Consider the following 25,544-nt stretch of genomic DNA (forward strand, 5'->3'; position numbering starts at 1 on the left):
TCTCTCAACGAGCTGAGCCTCAAGGAGCAGAGAGAACCAGCCCCAGCTGTGTTGGCTTTTGGCGACAGACCTCCGATTTTCGCAAACAAACAGGAGAGTTTGGGAGCTCCGAGAGGCGTCCCGCTCGGAGGGAGATGCTGGTCCCAGCCTGCTGCGGTCCAGGAGGGCTCCAAGGGCCTCCCGTAGTACCGCTGCTTGTGGGTCTGGGAGGTGATTGACTTTTGCCATCCACAAACTGCTGGGATGCCAGCTGCGCTGGAAAATCCCCAGGCTGTTGGAGAAGAGCTCCAAACACAGAGAGGGGCTGCTCCCAGCCTGTCGGGGGAGGACTGTACTAACAAGGTCTGCAGGTCCTTAGGAGAGAGAACTGGCTGCAGGTTGTTCTGAGAAGTGGCTCTCTCTCCTCCCTCCGCCGGGCAGCAGGAGTCCTTGAGACGCACAGCGTATCTCCCTGTCTCCGCTGGGGAAGAGTTCCTGGCACAGCCAAGGATCGCTTCACTGCCCAGCTCCTTACACTTATGCCAAGGGCTGGGAGCCTTCCCGAGTCCATACATCAGCCTGGAGAGGGGGAAAGAAATGCACCAGCGCACCTGGTAACCTCCATTCTCAGTAGAAACACAGCAAAACAAAAACCAGAACAGTTATCCTGCACACGAACATTTGATTTGCATCCCATGTCTTCTCAGCAGCAGTTTCAGTTGCTCCGTTGACAGCTTATGGAACCCAGGAAGGGCCAAAGGCAGACCCCGCTCTCATCACCCAAGGGCTGGCAGCACCCTGCTCTGCTTCTCGCCCCTCCAGCAAGCAGTGGCTGTTTCGGTCCCGGCTGCCCGGTGGGAAAGTGAGCGAAGAGGAGAAACCCCACATTTGAGGGATGCTGGGCTCTCTGGGATAGTTAGTGCCACACCACTGGCAAGGAACTTCAAAAGGTCCTTGCAAAGGGTGATGAGTTTCAACACAGATAAATATAAAATAATGCATGTAAGGAGAGGTAATCTAAACAAAGCCACACGATAGTGATCTCAAAGCTCCCAGTTAAAGGGCTGAAAGCATCTTGGAGCCAGTGCTAGCAGTGTGGTTTAGCAAATACCAATCCAATTACCAATCCAAGCGTGTGGAGATACTTTGAGGGAAAGTGAAGGTGAGGATGAGGAGAAATCCAGGTTCTGATTGCACATTTTCTCCTCTTTTGCAGATTCGTCTACCCTTTCTAATAAAAATAGCAGCAAGTATTCTTGTATTCCAAGCAGCTGCAGTGCCTTTCTGAGAGCTATTATTAACGATCACAATTTGCAAGGGATGTAAGCTGCACAGGAATTTGTGATGGAGCCTGGAGGAAACTGCTGCTCTCTCTAGTCCCCGAGTCCTAACCACTGGTGAGACCAACGAGCTGCTTCGCTTCCAGTATCTGACCAGTGTTGCCCATGTGTACAAACTACTTGTATTAGTAAGGAGGACTTAAACATTGAACTTGGATGGGAGGGACCTAGGAACACTGCTAGCCCAAAGAACATCTATAGCAGCAAATGTGATTAAATCAGCCCTGAATAAGAACATACAATCACAAAGCTTTACTGCTGGAGAGCTTGGAAACTAGCTTTCTGGAGAACTGCCAGAAACACCCAGGATCCTCATCAGTTTTAAATCACTGGAGACATAATCAAACTCAGCAAATTTTGTAAGAACACAATAAAAAAAGAAATAGGACACCATGCAAAATTGCAACTGAAAGGGCATAGAAATAAAGCCAAGATACATTTATCATTTTTCAATCTCTAAAAAGTAATTTTTTTTCTTAATGATCAAAAACCTGAACTGAGCCTCGATGATAAATCAGGAACTACACCAATTCTATTTAACATAGCCAAGGTTTGTTTTGAAGCCGCATTTCAACATTACCACATTCCTGTCAACTAGGTTTCAGTGGCTGCCTAAGAATTACTCCTTATGACTCCACTGGTAGATTTGCACAGGCTTTTGCTTAATTCAGGGATCTTCCCCACACAGGTGGTTTGCCCTGCACCACCTCTCTGCTCCATGAGCAGATTATGGAACTGCACAGCAGTCTCCCTTCGACTTGACAGCATCTTTCATCCCAGTCACCTTTTAAGCTCCTTATCTGATCTGCCTCTTCCACGAGCTCCTCAAGTCCTCAGACCTTCCTCGAGTAGCTCCCCTGATACGGAGGCTTTTAACCTTTACAAAGCAGCTCAGCCCTGCTGGTTTTAAAGATAGAAAACCAATTGTCAGCAAGTGATGTTTTTCTAGTAGTATCTTTTCCCAACCCTTGTCCTCCCTTCCCATCACTTCAGGCACTCGAAGAAAATTTTTTATAAGAAGTCATAAATGCTCATAAATTCCTAAATATTCTGAATTACAGAAGGACTCTCGAGCTCCCCTCCCTGCACCTGCCCCCCCCTCCCCCCAACACCACCACCAACAAAAATCCCACAAAAACAAAATCCCAAGGGGCACAATTGCTGTTTGGTAGCATGTTCCAACTTTTGGACTGGGGTGACTTCCCATAGCTTGCTGCAAGTTGTCACACAAGAATAAAGAAACTGCTAGCATTTTGTGGCAGTCTAACTTGTTAATTTTTCTCCTCTTCCTCTAGCTTATGTACTTAACACATATGCAACAATCCCCCAAACCACAGAAATTTACGGTTGACTATACTTTTGCAGTTATTTAAAAGAATCTTTTAATTTCTACATTTAGACAAAGAACAAACCATCAAGAACAGAGTAGGGCAAGTGTGAGAGGCAGCCGAGGCATGTTAACTGTATAAGATTTTCTTCTGTTCTGGCTACGAAAGGACTGGGAAAGCAGGTGAAAAGGGTGAATTCAAAGACAGGCAGATAAGAAAGAAAACCATCCTTGCAATGCTAATTTCTTAACACTTTCCATTCATCCTCATGCAGCCTCTGCTCACCTCCCCTGCACCCCTCAGGTCACACAGCAATGCCACAGTGGTCCCCAACAAACCCCAGGACATTAAATCCAGATGTTTAAGAGCTCTGGAAATAACCTCGCTTCTTCTAACCTACTAGTTGGTGAGGCAGATGTTAACTCTGCTTACAAACCTGGCCTCACTTTGGGTAGCCACAGCTCCAAGCAGCCAGAAGTCACAGGCCTGCTCCCCCTGGAGCTGCTGCCTTGGCAACCAATTATTCGGCACCACATTTATTCTCATTTCTTCTCTCTAGGATGTTTCAACTGGGTAGCTGCAGTGGTCTATCCAAATTATAAAAATTCATGCCTTTAAGTTAATTAATGGGGATTTAGTTTAAAAAGAAAAAAGCTAGCTCCATTTTTTTGAGTATGTGTTTACTGCCTTTGAAAATTTACTCTTCCTGTGCTTCTGCGCACATAAATACTGCCTATGCCAGCACAGGCTACACTAAGCAAGTAAGCTATAAAGGCTAAGGGAAAGGAAAGGAACAGACATTACAGGTCAAGAACTACTGTCTTGCACACCAACTCATGTTGCCATAATTTATTGGTTGCTGATTTAGACCAGTTTATATATGTAACATGCAAGATGAAGAAACCAGTCATTTATTACAAAAATATGGGTATCACACAGCTCAACAATTCTATGAATGGCAGATCCAGATCAAGTCTCAGTGCAGGTAGCAAATGATGCACCTACCAGGTTTTTTTTTCTCTCTAGTAAAAGGAATTACTTTATTTATGACTAAAAAGCATACAGATGACTCAACACATTAAATATTTAATTAATCCTATTTGATAACTTGATTACAGACAGCGAATCTGCTCAGACACAGTAGCATAAGAAAACATGGAGCCAGCTAGGCAACATGGAACTGCTCTACTATGAAAACATACTTTAGCATGATGTGGGAGAGCACTGCTTGGACTACAACTCACCTAGAGAGCACAGCAATTCAGTCAGCACACAATGCTGAAATCCAATTGTATTTCAAAGGTACCAGTTGCTTTGGGTCTTCAATGAGTCGTTTCTGGTTTCAAACAGATGGCAGAATCTTAATTTGGAAGACACCACAAACATCCCAGTGTCCATGAGCTAACAGACACTGCTCTGACAACATGTCCCTTCCTACTGTAATTCCACATAGGCTGGGTGTGCATGGACCCACTACAGCGCTTCATCCACTGGTATCGGTAAGAAGTAGCGAAGTCACCCTGAGCCTCATCATTTCTAACCAATAATCTGGGGGAAAAAAAAACCAAACCCAAAACAACCCACATCTCTTGCAGTGGAATTCTGTGCTCAGTACTACATACTTTGTGACTTGAACTCAAACAGAACTTCCATTAAAACCAGTAGGAGCTAAAAAAGTGCAGCGCTTAACATAATTATTCCCATTGTTATACTTTGTTGAGCTCTTTAGATGATGTCTCTTCATACCATTCTCAGAGGTCAGTATTTGGGAATTTAAAGAGCTTGAACTCTTGATTTTTCCAACAAGAAACCACAAGAGAAAACAGATTAAAATTAAAGCAAATTTAAAAAAAAACCCACAACATCAATGCCCAGCATATTTTCTTTTAAGTCATAAAAATTAAAAGCAGAAGCGTGTCTTGTTTTTTAAATGACAGCTTATCAGGATCTTTATTTTACATTGACTTGAGAGCATAAATACACCTCACAACTTTTCCTCAGGCTTTTTCCAGTTAATTAGTAGCATTTTCCTTTAAAAAGGGGTTTTGTTTCTTTTCCTTTTCATGCCCTAAATTAGCATTTGTATTACCAACAGGTTGCAGTAAGTCTTGTTCTCAGAGGGGCTGTAGCACAGCAGAGTGTATTGGTTTTTTCCAAGCATCAGTTGCTCAGTTTTCTAAGGGTTTATTACAAAGATGCCTAAGGTTTGCAGCGCTGGACAAAGCGTGGATAGAGGCAGACATCTCGGATATGGTGTCTATTCAGAATCCAGGTTAGGAACCGTTCTAATCCCAAACCATATCCACCATGAGGGCATGTACCATATTTTCTCTGTGAAATTAAAATCAGAGTAGATATTAAACATTTTCTTGTTATTTATATTATAGTTGCAGTACTACCACCAGAAAAAAAAAAACCACCAAACCCTTCCAAGATTACTTTCTGAATGATGAGGAAAATGGACTATACTCTTTTCAGGCAAGATATGTGTGCTTAGCTGTCCTGAGTTTCCAGGGGCAGTGTAAGGACTAGAAGAGGAAAAACGAAGCTAGAAAAGAAAGTCTTAATGATTCTTTTTTAACCACCTCCTTTTCTCCTCCCCTTATGCTAGTTAGAGCTTAGCCATTCAAGTCTGTGAAGGCCAACCTCTCTTTATGTAACAATAAACATTGCAGAAGACTTAAAAAAAAAAATCAAAATATCATGTATGACAAGCAGCACGTCTAATCTGTTTTACAAACCTGATCAGTATACCAGTAGTACGGTGTGGGATCAATGCCCTCTCTCTTATAGCCTTCGAGTAGCTCCTCGCTGTCCCAGATACGCATTGAACCTCCAACAATTTCACCAACATTAGGCATCAACACATCAACCTACAACACACAGCATAAGACCAAATTATTACAATGAAGCTGCCTGCATGAGGGGAAGGAAAAACAGCCCAAACTTAAAAGCATATTTCCAGAACACATTCTGCCATGTAATTTTAATGCTCCATGACAGACCCAATTTATAGATGGAATAAACTAATTGACTAGGTTCTCTAACTTAATCTCTAATGCTCTTGGTTGCGCTGAACTGTAAAAAAAAAAACCCAACACAAAACCAACAAAACCAAAACAAAAACACAAACCCACAAACCAAACCATGCCACAAACCCAGCAACCACCTAACAACCTAACAACCACCACTCTTCCCAGCTGCCAGACAGCTAGTGTTTAGAGAATACAGTCTCCAAGAAGCAACAGAAGTATTGTCATTAGACTAGCACTTACCTGAGGTCAGTGAAGAGCATGCTCACTATGACCTACTGACATTTTATTAGCACTTCGGAGTTGCTTTGTTTATTTCTATAGGATCAACAAGCCATGCCAAGAGACACCCAAAATAAAACCTGGTAAGAATTCTCCAAGATTTTCCTGTGGTACTTATTCATTTTGTGCTCACTCACAGGGACATTCCCCACTCTATTTAGAAGCCTGCAACACTATGTAAAATACCAACTTACAGATTCAGTAAGGCGGGAATCATCATGACAGCGTTGCATATAGAAAGACTTTATCTCTGCAGGAAATCGGCACAACAAGATTGGTTCATTAATGGTGTCTGTCATCAGTCTCTCAGGAGCTTCAGGAATATCCTAACGTTAAAGAAGGCTTTATTAATATTTAAAACGAAACCCACTCAAGTTATTGGAGTCCCACATGTATCAGGCATGAAACAAAGACAGTTTCAGACCACATGTATCTATCTACACATTCATCCTAATATACCTTAATTTTTAAACCCAGCTTCTCTTAGAAAAAACTATATTTATATATAAAAGCATATATATCAGGGGGGAATCTGTTCAATTACAATTCAAGTCTTCCCAATGTTTCAGACAAAAAACTGAGGAAAACCTAAGCTATAATGTAGACTTTCCAAAGAACCAGTTAACACTGAAGAGCCTAATCTCCTTCCTCCCCAATACCATTTTCCACAAACCTTAAGACCAAGAAGTTTAAGGGTTTCCTTGTTATGTATATGGACTATTTCTTTTAAAACCTCAATTGATCACTTACATAGATTAGGTTACTTGGTTTTTATTGAAGTTTCCTGACTGAAATTTGATAAACCGTGAAACACCTAGCAGAAGTTTCATTTTGATCAATTCAGCAGTTTTACTGTTTAAAACTGAGAAGTGAAGGATGACTCCAGTTACACCACTGTTACACTGACCAACAGGGAACATCAGTGATGATGTGATCATAACTTGTTAAAGGAACAGACTTCGTTTATCAAAACACTCTATCCCTAAAAGGTTTAATTTGAACTTTTTTTCAGCCAATGGTATCACACTTCCCTTAGATTCTCAGTTAAAGTCAGATTAGACTTTTCTTTAATAGGATAAAACAGCCACACCTGTTACTTGTTTTAATCCAAGTGCACACTGCATTCCAGCACTGACTGCTGTGGAAGCAGGGCAGAAGGAGCCAACTATAGCAGGCACAGCAAGGAAAGCACAAAGAACATAAGCCTTGCACAAGGGCAGCTCACATAGCAAATGTCAGCCTGCATTGGGGGAGAGGAGGCAAGAATCCTTATTTCCCTCTGCAACCTTAAGTTCAGTGCAACTTGAAGGCCTTTCTTTCCCTTCATCATCTTTATCATCTTTGATACAGATAGCAAAACAGTAACAGCAAAAAACCCAAACACCTCTGATTTTGAGCTGCCAAGGTTCCCTTGGAATATGCTGTGTAGACTTCGAAGTTAAACAACTATATGATCACCTCCTAAAAATCTCACTTTCTTAAATCCTTTGATGACTATGGCTACACTGTCAAGTCCTCTTGAGCGCCTTCAAATAATTTTTTCTTACATGTTGGAGGGGAGCGAGACAGGGAACAGATGGATAGATGACAACACAGATTTTGATTCCAATGTTCAAAGACATTATGTGAAAACCCAACCTACACTTGCATTCCCCATTATTACACCTCCTAGCACAGTCCAGACAAAAAACAAGGCCTCACTGAAGTTTATAGCAGAACTCCCTTTAACTTAAATGCAACTAGAATTTCACTTCTTATCAATATAATTCGAAACAAAACATGACAGATTCACACAGCAATGGTAAGCCCAATAGCATCATGGTCCAAACACACTGTTTTTCAAGAGACTTAAACACCCTGAGTGCAGGGCAGTGGGATTTTTTGTTTTTAATTCCTGAAGAGCCTCAAAAAGACTTACTTCTCCAAACTCATAGTAAGTGCCATCTTCCTTCTTCACATCATGTTCCTTTAACCACTCAATGGCTTCAGTATAGTTCATTCGTCGGAAAGGACGTTTAGGGGGCTTGAAGCCCTGCAAGTAAGGGTAGACATAAAGACAGTTGGAAGAGTACCATTTGTAAAGAATACTCTTCTAGTTGATCAGCCAGTCCACCTCCAGACTTGAAGCATACACACTACTCTTTCCAGGTCATACATCAACAAATTATTACTTAATAAATAAACAAACAAAATCAAGCTCAGTACTGAAAAGCTATCACCAAACACAACCATCTTCCAAGCCCAGTGAGGCTCACAGAACAGATGCTGAAAAGTTGGCAGGAGAGAGAAGAAAGTATTTTCAAAGCTGTTTCCTTTTCTGTAGGAATTAATCTCACATGTAGGCGTTTTAAACTGAGCCATTAGCAGAGGTTCCACGGGCAAGGACACAAAAGAACATTTTTGCTTCCCTATGCACAGAACAGCTTCAGAACCCACCTCTGTGAGGTGGGTTGTGCTTCTGCTATTTCCTATCTCCTGACCCCTGCCTCAGCCCAAATTTAAAACTGAACCTCCCAGTGTTTATCAGGAAAACAGGTCAGGGATGACTGAGTTTGTATGTGGTCTGAGAGAAAAGCTAGTGATGGAGATAAAGTTCGCAGTCTCTTAAAGCCATCTTCTTTGCAAAGGCAACAGAAGACAAAGAGTCTCTAACAAATGAAAATAGCTTTAGAGCTCCATGTTCCAGTGTGGAAAGTAAAACACCAGTTGTTTCATTGCTCCCTTGTGCTCAATCTGCAAGTACCAGCCGATCAATATTACGAGCTCTGGGATAGAGGGTTTTATTCCACTGGTACAGTACACATTGCAATAAATCCCAGCACATTGCTGGCTCCTGGAACTTGCTAGCAGGGAACTTCTTCCCCCACAGTCCCCTGCTTCTGGAAAAGTCATTACCAGCCTTGTAGCATTTTCACTCTTGCAATGTTATTTAATATTCTTCTTATTATTAATATTAGTAAGCAAGCAGAGCTCACTGCCATGCCCTGCCTTCCTCAAATGAACATGCTGATCAGGAAAGGCTAAAGATCATATTTTCTTGGCTATTCATGACTGTTCCACATAGCTGCCTACCGGGTTTAGGTCATAGAGTAAGCTTGATGCAGGTGATTTCAAGACTCTGTCTACTACATCACAAACCAAGCTCTCCAAACGGTCCAACAAATCCTCGAAACTTATAAAAGGACATTCAGCTTCAATGTGAGTGTATCTGAAACACAAAGTCACACCATTACAAAACCACACACAAGCAACTAATCTTTAGCTATGAAAAAAATCAACCCCACAACCCAAAACCACACACTTTTGTCCCCTTTTTCCTTTCTCCCACTTCTACACTGTAAAGGAAATAAAGCCACAAAAAAAAGGTGTGTGTGTGGGGAAGACAACAATATGAACTGCATTTTCGAAAAAGACAAAGCTTCCTCAAAATGTATCAGCTCTGTTTTGCCTCAATCTTCCTTCACTAAATGTCAATGTATTATGACCAGCTGGACATTCACCAAGACAAGGCATTACCCTCGAATACACTTTTGCTCAGTCCTTCTGCATTAGCATTATACTGTCTGCTCACTGTACATTATGTCATCCAACTGTCTGCTACTCCCCTGCTTTATAAATTCACTTATAAATAAACAGCAAAGTAGTATACTCTCTCCATACTCTGCCAGGTGTCTGCGGGTCCTGGACTGCTCAGCTCTGTATGACTGAGCAATACAGAAAACATCTCCTAACGCTGGAATACACGTCTCCAGATAGAGCTGGGATGATTGTGTTAAGTATGCCTCTTCACCAAAATAATCCAGTTTGAATAGGGTTGAGCCTCCTTCCACCTGTGTCTGGACTAAAGTTGGTGGTGTGACCTGTTAAAGAACAAGACTGTCATTACTTGAGTGAGGAATTAAGGACAAAGATGACAACACATAAGAGGAGTGATGCAAGGCATGCTTTTCCAGAACACTACCTACAAAGCTTTTGATTGCACACATACAAGTACTTCAGTCTGGTATCTTTCAGCACATTAAAAACAGGTATGCAGGCTGTTTGTGAAACACATTGTAACACCTAGATGCCTCAGGAGTGTCTACACACCTTTGAGATCTATGTCTATAAAAGTGATCAAATAATAGTTTCCTAAGAGACAGCTTTTCTTTTGCTCCTTTCAGGTCAATTAGAAAGTCTACACAGTTTTCCCAGGAAAAAGATAGTCTTGAAGTCAGGACATTACAGTAGTCACTTGCTGACAAGGGAAAAACATACTTACTTCATAATATCCATTGGCAAAGAAATGATCCCTGAAGGCCTGTACTACCATGGAGCGCACCTTGAAGATTTTGGACATATTCTCGCCTCGAATCATCATATGCCTGTTGTTAAGTTGCACATCAACCTCTGAATCCTCATTGAGTAGATTGTCAGCCCCTCCTGCTGGGGCCAGACCAATAAGCTCCCAGTAGTCACAGTTCAGCTCGTGGCCTCCTGGAGCCTGCCAATTTGAAGAGAAACAAAAATTTCAGAAGTCCATGTTTTGCTCCTTACGTGTCACCATCCGGCACCATGGCAGAGATGTTAATCCAGTTTGAACAAAAGATGCTAAAATCCCAGTTGAGGTATTTTCAAACTGACTGCTTTGTAACTCAGTTATACCACACTTGGAAGTGCCATTTGTAACCCACCTTGAGTCTCTCAGACTTAATGCGAATGGGATTGAGTACTCCAGTCAGATAAGTAGAAGCATCCAGATGCATTCGGTTTATCACAGACAGCTGGGTTTATTCAACTGGAAGAGCAGAAAGCTAAGAAGGGGGAAACTACTTACTACCTTCAAATATTTAATGGGTGGTTATAGAGAAGATGGAACCAGACTCTTTTTGGATGTGTTCAGCAAAAGGACAAATGTCTCAAGTTGCAGCAAGGGAGATTTCAATTGGCTATAAAGAAAAGAATTCTTCACAGGGTGGTGAAATGCTAGACCATAGACCAAGCCAGACTGTAGTCTCCATTCTTGAAGACGTTCAGAAACACATTTGGACAAGATCCTTGGCAACCTGACCTCACATTAGATCTTCTTCAAGAAGAGGGTGAACCAGATGACCTTCAGAGGTTCCTCCCAACCAAACCAAACCATTCTGTGGTAACTTACACTGTGTACTAGTTTTGGCTGGGATGGAGTTAATTTTCTTCATAGTAATTTGTATGGTGCTACAACACAACACACTAGCACAAAGAACCTTCTTGTATGCCTTAAGAACACTACATGCACACACAGAGCGAAAAGTCCTCTCATCTATTAGAAGAAAATGCAGACTGTCGTGGTTTAACCCCAGCCAGCAACTAAGCACCACGCAGCCACTCACTCCTCCCCATCCACTGGGGGAAAAATCGGGAAAAAAAAGTAAAACTCCTGGGTTGAGATACGAACGGTTTAATAGAACAGAAAAGAAGAAACTAATAATGATAATGATAACACTAATAAAATGACAACAGTAGTAATAAAAGGATTGGAATGTACAAATGATGCGCAGGGCAACTGCTCACCACCTGCCAACCGACACCCAGTCCCCGAGCAGCGATTCCCCGCTCCCACTTCCCAGTTCCTATACTAGATGGGACATCCCATGGTATGGAATACACCCTTGGCCAGTCTGGGTCAGGTGCCCTGGTTGTGTCCTGTGCCAACTTCTTGTGCCCCTCCAGCTTTCTCGCTGGCTGGGCTTGAGAAGCTGAAAAATCCTTGACTTTAGACTAAACACTACTTAGCAACAACTTGAAAACATCAGTGTTATCAACATTCTTCCATACTGAACTCAAAACATAGCACTGTACCAGCTACTAGAAAGACAGTTAACTCTATCCCAGCTGAAACCAGGACACAGACCCAAGACTGCAGTATGACATTCAAGGTATTTTGTTCTTTATACTATTTGAGCCACATTCTCCTACTGGCAGACTTCAAAAAAGGTGAAAAAACTTGCTTAGATCACAACAGAGGAAGAACTAGCTCACTATGGGTACTTTTGAGTCCGTCTGTCAGAGACATCTAAGCAATCTTTCTGCACTAGGTAGCATCTCACCACAATGTGAAAATAGCAAGTTTCATGCTGGCTAATCTCCCCTGTCCTATTTGCTGCCATACGGCAAGCAGAGGACCCTGCACCAGGGCTCAGCCCTGTCCAGCTGCCCAGGCTACAGAACAGACCTCTTCATTTCTGGTCTCACCAGCTCCCCCGTGTGGGTCACAGAAAGCTTCTGTCCCCTAAAACGGTACTTTCATTCACAGTATTTTCAGGGAATAAATGCAGATTTTCAAAGTCTAATCAAGAGATTTTTACAAATCTGGTGGTTTTGTCCGCTAAAAGCATTGCATCGTTGTGATGAGACATGAAAACATGAAGTGTTTTCAATGTGCAAAACATTATGAGCAGTAACAGGCTATGAGTTACTTAGGATTACCAAATTGCATAAAGTTGTTTAAAAAAAAGTGAACGCTGTTTAGCTGCATTTATTTTTAGAAGTCCCAGTAGTGTAAGCTACGAAGGAAAGGAAATCTTACTAACTTCTGATTGGCAAACACCACAGGGAGTGGACTCACATTTAACTGAGCTTGGCTCTCTAACCTTAGGTCAATCTCTTGGGGATAGGACCTGAGTGGCAGGGACAACCAGAACAATTAAGTCTATCCAAATTTCATTTGAAAAATGTGCCAGTAATGGCCAACAGTACATGGCTTACAAGAAAACTGAATTATCTACAAAGTACCACAAAAGGTTAACACTTTGACCTTATTTTACACACTACAGGCAGCCACAGCGAGGGACTACTTAGCTCAAATACTGTCTACTACATCTTGGAAACAGTTTGAAGCAATATAACACTCCAAAATATGATATTCCCCCCCCCCCCCCGCCCCCGACATATTTCTCCTCTCTGTTATCTTACTAGAGTTAGTACACTTACTCAAGAGACCAGACAGGAGGATATAGATCGTCAATCCACACAAAAGAACAACTCTCATTGCAAGAGTTGATGACAATTTTGAATATAAATCTAAAGGAAGAGGTAAGCTTACAGACTAGCAAGATTAAACATACATCTGTCCTCTAAATCTCGACATTACTGCTTTGCTTTCTCCTTCAGAAAAAAAAAGTACATTACTATAAGCAGCTATCAGGAGCTCATATCTTAAAAAGGACTACTTACAATTCAAATAGAACAAATGGTGGCCTGAGCTTGCTTGCCGTTTCTGCACCACAAGTTTTGCAACACACCTCCTAATAGCTAAGACTAAGGTCTTACAATAATTTTCAGTAAATATCCTGATATAGGCCTGCATATCCTGATGAGCGCATTGAGCTGCTGTCACAGATAATGGTTCCTAAAAGCTTCTCTCCTGCCTTCAGTCCGAATCCTTTTCATGGGACATCATTCATACATACCTGCTTAACACAGCTTTAGCCCTAACTCCAGATTCAAATAATTTTCCAAACAGTAACAGTGTGTAGATCTAGATTGGAATGAGAGGCACAAGGCATAAGCATCATCATATTCTGAGACCTAAAATCACACCTGCCCAGTCATTAATCTGAGACTACCATTATAAATAAAATTTTACAGAACAAGTTATAGTAAACTGCCTAGTTCATACATCTGCCAAGTGCTGGACGACAAATACAACACAGTGAAGAGCCTACAAACCCATCTCAGTAAAAGACAGCAAATCCCAAATTCTTAATCTCACAAAATAAAAACTGAATAAACCTCTTGTTAGGGAAAATAAAGCTATGTCATTTACTTAGCATAATTTTCCACTGTTATATTCTAGGTAATATCTATGGGACATATCAGTAGAGTATTGCTTCAGGCAAAAGCAGAACAGTCACGTAGTTCACCTGTCACACACTGAACTGTGGCTGACAGCAGCAGCTTTGGGAGATTTGTTGTTCTCTTTAAACCAAAGTCCCACCAAAATCGTCTAATGATTATTTCTACCTCTGCTTCTCCTTCCATCTGGAAAATGACAAACTGCTGAAGAGGAGAACCCAAACACACCAACTCCCATACCTGCTTGCCTTCAGGAACAAGGTTCAGCGTACCATACACTGCAACACTGCTCTCCGTAGAGAGAATTAGCCCGTTGTAACACTGACACTACAAAGAGAAAAAGAGACAAAGGCACAGTTAAGGTTATTTTTTTATTTTTAGTTTTCCTACAACATCTATTGGAGTTACAGACAAGATTAACCCACAGTCACTTCTAAACAGTTCTTACATTGACAAAAAAACTATAGTGGTAGGAGACACAATTTAACAGTAATACAACTTAATCAGTAGGTTTAGGAGAACTTCCAATCGTCTATATAGAACAAAAAACACATGAGGTATGAACACTTATTTAATGACAGAACAGAATGAAATCACCACATCTTACCAGTTCATCTGAAAGGACACACTGAAGAAAACCTGTGCCATCTCTCAAAACAATGAACATCAAATTCTTTCCTAGTTAAAAAGAGAAGAAATCAGAGCACCTCAGCTTTATTCACCAATCCATTTGAACAGACCCACTCCCAAGACATATTAATCACTGATGTGCAGAAGGACTGTGATCCCATTCTTCCATTTTAACAAAGATGGTCCAGGTAAGCACTGAAGTATTAGCAGTTATAGAAGCCTGTCACAGAGCTGTATTTTGTATAACAAGTTAAAATAAGTTTCAGTAGACATCAAGAGCAAAGCCTGCTCCAACCTCAACAGGATTGGGATGGCACCGCCATGCCATGACCTCAGATGTCCCTCTGGTCCTGAGGGTCTACAAGTCTGTTTGCAGAAATGCTGTATGCACAGGCCCAAGGCACACCTAACACGGATAAAGTGATATCACCCTGGTCACCCACCTCTCCACAAAAGCATATAATTACAAAAATAATATGCTAGAAACAGTTCATGATATCCAGATCCACAACCGCTTCATCAAGTCCTTCAGTGACAACTTGAACAAATACCTGTGGAGTCAGAACCACCTCTGCCATCCACTTCTATGCCCCAACCAAAGCCACCTTGCTAATCAGAATACCAATCATTGTGATAGCAAGTACTACTCACTAAACTTATCTTAAAAGACATTATGCTACTACATATAACTTTAAAATTCTAATTTGCTGATTTTATTATGAGCAGAAGCTAGTTAGCTCCTCAATTTGCAGGATTAGTTTAAAACACAAAACAAGTCTTTTGAAGAAATTCTGCAGGACTGACCTCAAAACTGAAAATTCTGTAAGATTTCAACTAAGAAATGTCTATATACTCATTCATCGTGCAGAATTTTCAGTGTTGTAGCGACCACTGTGATAAACCAAAGAGGACATCTAACTGATGGTTGAAAAATTTAAGAATAGGTGCTGTCTGATTCATTGTAAGCGTCCGAATTTTGAAGGCTACTGCATTTGTTCCATCTCTCTGCACAGGTTCAATAACTTCTAAATGCTTGTGGTTTACCTTGCCTCCGTAATCTGTGAATCCAGCCAAAAATCTTGACTCTCTGGCCTCTGTAAGCCTCCAGAGCATCAATCTTTACCTGTAAAGCAGGGAATAAAAGCAATCAAATAGAGAAATGATTCACCATTCAAATGGTGTTTTCCACATAATTACTTAGAATACAAATGTATATGATGCCTCCCTCCCCAAAATGGCTCCTCCCAGCAGCACTTTGAAGTGAAGTTCCATCCAGGGCACAAGCACAGCTGTCAATATGAAATAGCTGTTTAGTAAAGAAAAAGTACTGTAGCCAGGACAGGCAGTACATTGGGACAGCGTTTCCAGACTTCATATCGAGTCCCTTCTATTCAGCAGGCTTATTTTGCCATGCAGAAACTAAGGACTGTAATAGTTTTTAAGGAAGGTGACTTTGCATTTGACCAAAAGGAGAAGTGAAAACACGTAATAGCTCACACTTTAAGACTAGAGGACTTGGGTACTACTGGAAATACAAGGCACATTAAATCACCAAAAGACTTGGAAAGGATGCCGCAGACACATATTCTGGTGCTCTGAATGCACTCTGGATTAATTTCTAAAGACATTCAGTGGAAGAGTTCAGTTAGCAGTCAAAGAAGCAGAGGGAGGCTAAAATACCTCGATCTGACATAGGCACACCTAGACATATAGCTGAAGTACTGATACTGCTATAGTCAGAACAATTAACCCACCAGTCACCTTCAAAATGGATCACGCCTCAGGCAATTAAGGACTGCTACAGTGCACCAGTCTAGAAGAGACTGTGATTTCAGCACAGGTGGGGCCAGCTGACCCTTTCTCAAAGAGCAGCCAGGGGAGCGCAGGGCTCCAATCAAAACCATCCTCTACACATGTATGTAGAAACTTCTTTTACACAGGGTCTATCCAAAAACCCATCACAGAGCAGCACACATAATACCTGCTTACAAAGCTAAGGACCGCACCAAATCACTAAATCCAGCAGGACTCTACAAACAGCTAAATAAGAACTGCGTTCCATGACTCAATAACTTAAATTACATCCTCCAACCAGCACTATTTCTTCACTCTCCACCACTACAATAATCAAAGCAAATCAAAGCAAAACTAATGGGTTTTTTCCAACAGAAATATGCTCTCAATCAGTAGAGAGACACAGAGAAGCCTGATATGTGAGCTAAGGATCAGGCACCCATCAAGTGTATGAGAAAGACCAAAGTCTATATACTAGAGGACACAGATAATCATAAAAACGAAGTTACATTTATGGACAGTAACAAGACAGTGGCCTTCAACAGCTGCCAGAGCCACAAAGCAGAGACAGACTCAATCTTTGTGCAGACAAGACACTGTAATACAGGCCATGTATCAAGCACACTGGATCTTACTCTACTCACACATTTTGGCTCTGGAAGACTAGGATCATTCTTGATAACAACCTTCTTAGCTTCCTCCAGGTTCTTCTCTCTTCTCAAGAGATCTTCTGCCTGGTTCAAAAAAAAAAAAAATTAAATAGCTGTAACCAGGTTTTGTAAGATTCCCACTCTTTACAATTACTGGGGACTATAATGTACACTTACAAACACAGATGTCATAAAAAGCCTTGACCTTACCCTGCTGGGGCCTAATCTTGCCCTAATTCAACACCAGGATGAGAAACAATGCACATATGCATTTCACATTTTTTCTGGAAAGTCTAAATGCAATAGATTGCAATTATTCAAAACTCACGCAGCTTCAACCATTTGCTTGCCCTAATCTAAGCAAAGGCAAGTAGCAAACAACATTGTGTAAAACAACGACAGACTTGAAGAACAAACTGAAGCTTTTTCAGAGGGACTGGAATGACAACAATGCTGTTCAATGTTTTTGGAAAAGAAAGGTGGCACGCTTCCTCCAACTTGCCATCATCTGCAACCTACCTCCTTCTTCTCCTTTGCTTCATTCTTCATTTGTTCCCTGTGCCACAGTTTTTTGACATTTTTCATCTGTGACTTTGAAATAATGGCCCACCTCTGAATCAACCCAAGGAGAGAGCAGAAGACAAAAGATTACATTTGTGTCCCTTCACACAAAGGGGCATTAAAATAATTTCTAATAGGAAGCGCTAATGCTACAGCACCTCATTTTCTTTTTGTGAATCCACATAAATAGTAGGAAATGGTTCCTTTCCTGCAGTCATCAAAGCCTAAAAATGGGGAGAAAATAACAGAATCAATGGCACTGCAAGTGAACTAAAGTTATCCTTAAAGAGACTGAGCAGACATCCTACTGCTGATCCTTTTGGTCAGAGTTGCAAAAACAGGTATAAAATTTGCATTTAGAAATACAAGGCCAATCCCTTGACCTAACGTGCAGTTCACACTCTTCAAAACGAACAGCAGGTGTTTACCACAGTTACCTTTAAAACAGTCTTGAACGGTTTCTTTTGTGTCCCATCACCAGTGGAATCATTGCCCTCTCGTTCAGAAACATACAGCTCTTCTGCAATACGTGACAAAAATAGGCAATTAGTCAAAAGAAAAAGTTATCAGCTATAGAAACGGGCAGAAGAAACTGGACATGCGCAAGGATATAAAACCTTCATGGTTATCAGCAGTGATAAACCTTCAAAAACAACAGTTGGTCAGACGGGCTAAAAATTATTTCATATTTTCCATTCTAAAAATCAACCCATGCAGTAAACGTGTTTTGTTAAAGCTTTAAGGACTCCCACAGTACTGAACTCTTGAATGTCACTGGCCACACATCAGGAGCCAAGGAGGAAGCAGCCTTTTACAGAAACAACTTCTTCTAGGCAAGCAGGGAGGCAGTAAGCTGAGAAAAATCAGAAAGCTGAGGTCTCACAGCCAAGGAACGACTAATTAAAAGCACAGCAAACACCTCCTCCTTCCGCCAGCGCCTGGAGCGAAGCCAGTGCCCCAGGGCAGGACCCCCGTGCCCCGCAGCCTCCCCAGCACCGCCGCCGCTCCCTGCCCCGGGGCTCTCTCTCCGCTGACCGGCTGCCTCAAACGCGATCCTCTCCTCTCCGCTCGCCTTCAGCTGCCAGCCGCGGAGCGGGTGCGGCCTGCGGCCGACCGCAAGGCCACCGCCAACACCCCCTGCCCTCCCTCACCGGCGCTCCCTCACACCGAGCCGTCCCCCGAGTCTCGCTACGGCTCCCGCGCCTCCAGCCCTCCCCTCCGTCCCAGGGCTTCTTTCCTTCCCGGCTCCGGGACGAGCACCCTCCCCGTCGGCCGCCGACCAGAGCAGCCGGCACCGGCAGCCGCCCGCCGCTGCCGCCATCTTCTCCCTCTGGCTGAGGGGCGCGGGCCGGGGCCGGCCCAACCGCACCCGCACCGCGCCCCGCCGGGTCCACGGCCGGGCCCACGGCACCGCAGCGGCCGCCCGCCGGGCCTCACCCAGGACGAGGGCCGCCGTCCTCCCCAGAACGTCCGCCGCCATGACCGCCGCCCAGCACTGCCGCTGCCGCAGCCGCCCACCGGAAGCGCCCTCACCGCGCTTCCGCCGCCCTGAGCCAACCCGCCGCCGCCTTGCATCAGCCGCCCCGCCCCTGCCCGCGTGCGCGGGGAGCCCCGGGCTGCGGCCCGAACCCTACCGGGGCCCGCGGGGGGGGGAGACGGGCGGGACAGGCTGGAGCGGCGGCCGAAGCGCTTCTGCGGTAGGGAGGGGGCGAGGGAGGCCGCTGTGAGGAAGAGTGGTTGTACCTGGGAACTTGCAGCCTTCGACGCCGCCTGGGGAGGCTTCAGCGCGAAGACGGCGGTCCCGGCGGGGGTGGCCTGCCGGTTTCCCCCAGCAGCCAGGCGACGCCGGTGGAGCGACCGTGGGCACCACGGAGCCAACTCCGCCGTTGCCTGCCCTGGCAGGACGAGCAGGAACATCTTCTCGTGAGGGGAGGGACGCTTTCAACGCCCTTCTCAGCGGCTGCTTAGCGCCTAGGTCACCCTTCAGACGATCAGACCTTAGCTAACGCAGCCTCGCTTTTCGAGGCCGGCCGAAGCCAACCAAAGGGTTGTCTTTAGTAAGTCTCGTCAGAAATAAGAGGACTATACCCACCTCCCTTTACATATTTAATATTACACCCCAGCTTGGAGTCCAACATGTGGTGGGGTTCGGGTTTTTTCTTTTTTTAAAGGCCAACCTCCATCTGTCTCGATGAGGGATGAACTATCTCTGCTTCCTACTTGTACTCCCCTCCCACTTCTATTCTTACCCATATACTTACTAGATGAGAAGCTGTAAACTTTAGGATATTTATTTGCATTAAATTTTTTGAAATGTACATTCCATTATACAAGAGCTGCGTATCATAATTTTTACTATAAAACCATTTCAGTAATCAACGTTAGTCTGCGACTCGGTAGATAGAAGTGAAACATTCAAACATCTCAACTTGAAGAGTGAAAGTATCTGCAAATGTAAAGAGACTCTCATAAAAACACTTTTTACGCTCTTAAGAATTGACTCGCTAGCAAGTGAAATATGTTCCATCTAAAAGCAACTGTCTTCTAGTTATCCATTATCGAGCGCTGTATCTAAAACTGAAATGAATAAACTTTCGCCAGCCCAAAGGGCAGCTTTCCAGAGATTAGATATATCTGTTCATAAATACACTGTATAAGTAGATACAAAGATATTCCAGAGTTGGAAAGAGAGACAGACAGAGAAACAAAAAACAAGTGAGGAAGAAACCCCCTCTCAATTATCAACTCAGATCTCTTTATTCCAGGGGAAAGCGAGGAACTGGCTATGAAAGGAATACTGACATATCACTCGTACTAACAAGATGCAAAGAACTATCTATCGCTGTTTGGTGCAGCAAGTTGTAGTCAACGTTGAAGAAAGAGAAAGGAACAGAAATCACACCTGTAAGTGTCAGATTTCCTAATAAGGACTTAAGTTTATCACCAGATATATCTTAATCTCAGCTGTACAAGCTCAGCTGAGAATACCTAAGGCCCTCTCAAAAGACTGATCATCTGATTTGCCATTATGACTGTGCAATTTAATGAAATGGTGCACACAGGGTAACTGCTACTTAGCAGTTTGCTTTCAGAGACAAAATATGAAATGTAGGTGCAGTTTTATACCAATGTATTATTAAAATGTGAAAAAAGTTTGCAATTCCAGGCATCACTAAAAAATAAAAATAAAAAATTACAATGCTGGGTTTTCATACCCTAGCACACATATCCTTCACTTTCACATTAAACAGATATCAGTTGCACAAGGATTAGTAGCTCCGTAGAGAACTCTTGGCCTTTCTATGTTTCCAGTAGTCCAAAACCAGGGAGTTCTGTGATAAAACATAAAAATCTTCATATCCTTATGCCATTTGGTTAAAAAAAATATCCTGAGTTTGCTTAAAAAAAAAAATATTTTTTTGTGCAATCCTTGGGATAAGAAGCTTCTCCCCAAAATGCAGTAAATCAGCTTGTTTCACAAGCATCTCTGACTTCTGTCACACCGTTGCCTAGGACTGCATCTAAAGGAGCCCGTTTTTTCCGTATGCTGCGCCCAGAAGCAATAAGATCAGCATATCCCCGCTGATGGGAGAAAGCATAAGCAGAACGACGGCCAGATATCCCTCGGCGGAAAGCACTCTGCCTTCGCTTCCACTGTTGTTCTTCTGCCATGTATTTCTTACGGTTCTTCTGAATCTTCACACATGCAAAGACAGATTAGTTTATGGATTACAAGGGAAAACAGCTTGTTTGCATTTACTGTCATTTACCCGATACTTTTTTACATCCTTAAACTGCTTAACAGGAGGGTTCTCTTGTTTGTATTTGATTTTGTTAGAAACATGAATATATGCAGTAACACATTGCCATTTCAGGAAGACTTACTGTATTATTTTGAACTTCATTATTTTCATTTATCTTTAAATGTCTTTCACTGAAGTGGACTGAATATATGTAATGGAAAGCTCTTACTCCGTTCTCATACTGACACTTCTTTAGTATCTTTTTAAACGCTACCACTGCAATTTTAACTTCTCATACCCATATGCTATTTCCCAGCTCAAGGCAGAACAGAAGCAAACAAAAACTGTCCACAATGCTCTGATGCATAAGAACGGGCACTCCAACACAGCCCAAATAAAAACAAGTCAGGCCATCAGTAGCTTCAAAGTGGGTTTCTGTGGTTTTACAAAGTCAAGTGCTCAACCAAGACAAATGATGAATGAGCCCACACTGAACTGCGTGCTCAGCTTGTACATGCACCTCTGCAACCCACAGAAGCACACAAGGAAGATACTGGGAAAGAACACATCAAAGTGACACTCTGCTTTGGATGGCAAAGCGTCACAGCACCAGTTCCCGTCATCCAGCTAGAAGGCAGGCTCGGTCTGGCCTTTGGAAAGCCCTGCTGCCACCCTCCCTGGCCACGGGACCTGAGCTCCAGTCTCACAGTCACTTATTTGTCTCTAATACTAGCACCCATACTGACTCCTGTAAGTAAATACAGGCCAAATTAACCAAAATAACCTAAGACTTTACTCACTCTATCACTTTCGGAAGGCCAAATTGTCATTGATAAGAAACGCTGTGCCACTACAGGAAGTAAGCATATAGCAATTGATAAAATCATGGTCAGCCAGAGGTACGGCTGTCTTAGAGCATTTGGAGCAGTTCCTAGGAATAAAAAGAGCAAAAAATTAGTTTATGACATGATCAAGTAAGCTAGTTATAAAATACAAATAAGATACTAAAAGCCACAGCTTTTTTCCTTAGGACCTAACATTCAGGTATTCTGCTGTGTAACACAACATCATGCATTTATTCAGAGACTCTACTATAAAGAGAGCATAATAGGAAAGAATTTTATAGAGCCTTTCTACTATAATGTATCCATATTAATGTCAAAGCCCTTTTAAGAGTTACTTGACACTGCAAGACAAACACTTGGCTGAGATGCATGGCTTTTGTCCTGCTTTAAAACAGGCAAAGCAAGAAAAACTCCCGGTATTGGTATGTACATGGTCTAGAAAGCAAGTGATATTTAGTAGCCAAACACCCAACCTCATGGAACTTTCTATCAAACTAAGTAGCAGCCATATCTTTATAAACTTCTGAAATGCATAGAGTATTCAGGTAGAAGGAAGTTACAGAAGTATAAAACATTGGTTAAAGTCAAAGAAAAAACATTATATTACAGGCAACTACCTTTTTTCAGTTGGGCTCAGCTTAAAAATGAGAACATAAAAATGAGGGGGGTTGTTATTTGTGGGGGGTGGGGGGTTAGATCCAACACGACATATGAAAGATTTGTCACTAGGAAAATTAGGAAGCAAAGTTTTCCTCAGAAAAAAATTTCCAACTGGCTGCTACTTACACCTCCCTGGACTTCCCAGCAAAATCCCAAGTAGCTGCTAACAGCATTTGGCTCTGTCTTACTTTGGGGTTTTACCTTCCACTGATCAGTTAGAGCAACTTGGCAAACACATACCCTGCCAGATCATCACATTCCCTTTACTTTAAGCTGCTCCACCAACTTTAACTTAGTTTTCATCTGCAGACTCCTACTGCTGGGCAATGTCAAGTTCCAGCTGATTTTCATTGAAAGGAAAGAAATACTCCAATAAAGAAACCTGTCCCCAAACACAAACAAACCCCTTCCTTGGAAGTGAATTAGTATTTAACATAATTTCCTTTCACAGGCATCGGGTTTATGCCATGACATTTTGGCCATAGTTCTGCTCAAGTTAAAGCTGTGTGAGACAGGAACAAGAAACATAAAACACAAGGACTGACCTGTGAACTGAAAGGCAGAAGGAAAAAGGACGTGGATTCCAGCACTGTGGAAGTCAAATGTGATACCAAAGTAAAGTGCAATACTCCCAAATACTGAAAAAGCATTAACAAAAGTCCAGTAAGATGTATCCAAGCCAATCTGAAAGCAAACAAAAGCTCTAAATGAGTTTATTAACTCATAATAATGTCAACTACTCTGAAGACTTACAGCATTTTGGTTGAGTCATCTCTCATCCAGTTAGAGAGAAAGCATCAACAGAGAAGACAGAAGGCAAAAAAGGGAAGCTTTTTGTGTATTGTTACACTTTTAGTACACAAATTTAGCAACATGACCAGAAAGTGTCTCAAAGCAACAGATATCAGGAAGCTAAGCTTACTTACCTGAAAATTGACGACAAATATAAGAGAAGATGCTGCTGTGACAGCAAATGACTGATAATCTGAAGGTGCTTCTCCATCTTGTCCCATAGTTTTAAGGTAAGCTCCATATGGTATGAAGAAGATTATCAATGAAGTTACAGCACCATGAAGCAAACTTAAAAAGAATTTCTTGTAGTTAAAAAGTAAATCTTTCTGTCCCAAAATGTACAGTCTAGGGAACCGAAGACTCAATTTGTCACTCACATCCTTAATAAAGGGGGAAAAGAAAAAAGAAAAAAAGAAGTTGCTGCAATTTCCTGTTCTCTGTGTGAGCTCTGAAGAGTAAGAAGCTGTCCTGGTTTCAGCTGGGATAGTTAATTCTCTTCCTAGTAGCTGGCACAGTGCTATGTTTTGGGTTGAGTATGAGAAGAATGTTGATAACACACTGATGTTTTCAGTTGTTGCTAAGTCATGTTTAGACTAAGTCAAGGATTTTTCAGCTTCTCATGCCCCGCCAGCAAGAAGGCTGGAGGGGCACAACAAGTTGGGGAGACAGCCAGAGCAGCTGACCCAAACTGACCAAAGGGGTGTTGCATACCGTATGGCATCATGCCCAGTATATAAACTGGGAGGAGTGGGGTTGGGGGGATCGCTGCTTGGGAACTAAATGGGCATCGGTTGGCAGGTGGTGAGCAATTGCATTGTGCAGCACTTGTATATTCCAATCCTTTTATTATTATAGTAATTTTATTATTGTTACTATTATCATTATTCTTTTCTTCCTTTCTGTTCTCTTAAACTGTTCTTATCTCAACCCAGGAGTTTTACTTTTTTTTTTTTTCCCTCCAATTCTCTCCCCCATCCCACTGGGTGGGGGGGAAGGAATGAGTCGCTTCCTGGTGCTTAGTTGCTGGCTGGGGTTAAACCACAACAGAAGCTCAAGTATACAATGTCCCAAAGGAAATGGCAGATTTCTTTTCCTTCTCAAATAACAGTGTGGGCAGCAGCACTTTGCACAGAGTAGTGCAGGCAACTAGGAAGAACCAAGTATGGAGGACATCTTTCACAAAGCTATCACATTGTTTCCAGGCTTCTACATTTTTAACCCATTATTTGCCAAGACAAGAATGTCCACAGTTGCACAGCTCTTTACAGCTGTATATTGTGTTGGAATCCTTTCCCAACATGGTGAATAAGCAGAAGATGGGGTGCTATCATTACATGTCCTGACTTTAAGCCTCTAACAAATACTCAAGTGAGATCTTAATTTGGTATTGAATTTATTTCTTAGCTTTTATCATAAAAGAAAGCAGAAACATTGATTTGCCTAATCAACAAGTAAGCCTTGTATGGAAAAACAAGTGGAGAAGGCCAAAAGCACTTGTCCCACTGAATTGAAACAAATGCTACACACCAAGACTTCCTGTCAAGTACAGTAATTCAAAATTGTTCAGTCCCTACATCTTCAGCTCAGAAGGGTAAAAAAGGAACATCTTTTCCATTAACAAAGCTGCCCGTTGCTGTGCTGTGTGAATGATGTCATGGAGTAGCAGGCACTTAGAAATATTTTAACAAATATCATTAGAGCTGAAGACCTCTGACCTGATTAATTTTGGCTATTTCAGTAACCCTCTGCTTATTGTCCCTTGTTACCTCACACACTGGGAAGAGGCATGTATTTTTAAAATCCAAAAAACCAAACATAACCCCCAAAATTCCTTGTACATAAACCACAGCAAACAGTTTCAGTGTAATTAAAGGCTTGATTTAGAAGCTTTTAGATTAATCTGTTGTTAACAACATGGAGAATACCTGGTCAAGCAAGCCAACTAGCAGAACCGGGAGACTAGAATACAATACGTTGTACAGCGTGATGAACCAGTCTTCATATGCTGTCTGCAACAAGAGGAGAAATTTCAGTAGTTAATGATTTCTTTTTGATTACACCTTTCCCTTCCAATTCCTGAGAAAATTCAC

General features: G+C 42.3%; 2 protein-coding genes across 10 annotated transcripts in view; both read right to left on the reverse strand.

Annotated features, from left to right (window-relative positions):
- Positions 1 to 3,481: 3,481 nt before the first annotated feature.
- NARS1 (asparaginyl-tRNA synthetase 1) lies at positions 3,482 to 18,954 on the reverse strand. Its single transcript, XM_049795230.1, has 15 exons — positions 18,852 to 18,954; positions 17,852 to 17,934; positions 17,573 to 17,638; positions 17,373 to 17,465; positions 16,848 to 16,937; positions 15,454 to 15,532; positions 14,387 to 14,457; positions 14,020 to 14,106; positions 10,223 to 10,444; positions 9,622 to 9,821; positions 9,034 to 9,169; positions 7,880 to 7,993; positions 6,156 to 6,287; positions 5,389 to 5,520; positions 3,482 to 4,978 (listed from the first exon to the last, which is right to left on the reverse strand). Exons 1-15 carry the CDS (start codon positions 18,892 to 18,894, stop codon positions 4,847 to 4,849), a joined length of 1,680 nt encoding a protein of 559 aa, XP_049651187.1. The 5' UTR covers positions 18,895 to 18,954; the 3' UTR covers positions 3,482 to 4,846.
- Positions 18,955 to 19,587: 633 nt separating this feature from the next.
- The window catches only part of ATP8B1 (ATPase phospholipid transporting 8B1), a 45,579-nt gene continuing 39,622 nt past the window's right edge, over positions 19,588 to 25,544 (reverse strand). For all 9 annotated transcript variants that reach the window (XM_049795947.1, XM_049795945.1, XM_049795943.1 and 6 more), the window contains 5 exons: positions 25,380 to 25,463; positions 23,589 to 23,834; positions 23,208 to 23,346; positions 21,958 to 22,088; positions 19,588 to 21,110 (listed from right to left, as the gene is read on the reverse strand). In XM_049795947.1, the coding sequence (XP_049651904.1) occupies positions 20,880 to 21,110; positions 21,958 to 22,088; positions 23,208 to 23,346; positions 23,589 to 23,834; positions 25,380 to 25,463 (831 nt within the window). In that variant the 3' untranslated portion in view covers positions 19,588 to 20,879. The remainder of the gene's footprint in view (positions 21,111 to 21,957; positions 22,089 to 23,207; positions 23,347 to 23,588; positions 23,835 to 25,379; positions 25,464 to 25,544) is intronic.

The sequence above is a fragment of the Accipiter gentilis genome, chromosome Z, assembly GCF_929443795.1.
Source record: "Accipiter gentilis chromosome Z, bAccGen1.1, whole genome shotgun sequence".
In the NCBI taxonomy this organism is placed as follows: Eukaryota; Metazoa; Chordata; class Aves; order Accipitriformes; family Accipitridae; genus Astur; species Astur gentilis.

Excerpts from the sequence above, each read along its gene's own strand:
- NARS1 (XM_049795230.1), bottom strand. The coding sequence starts at position 18,894 with ATGGCGGCGGACGTTCTGGGGAGGACGGCGGCCCTCGTCCTGG. Across the intron at positions 14,458-15,453 it reads TCACAGATTACGGAGGCAAG|GAAAGAATTTGATGTTCATT; the intron begins GTAAACCACAAG and ends CTTTTTAACTAG. Across the intron at positions 5,521-6,155 it reads ATTCCCGCCTTACTGAATCT|GTTGATGTGTTGATGCCTAA; the intron begins GTAAGTTGGTAT and ends TGTGTGTTGTAG.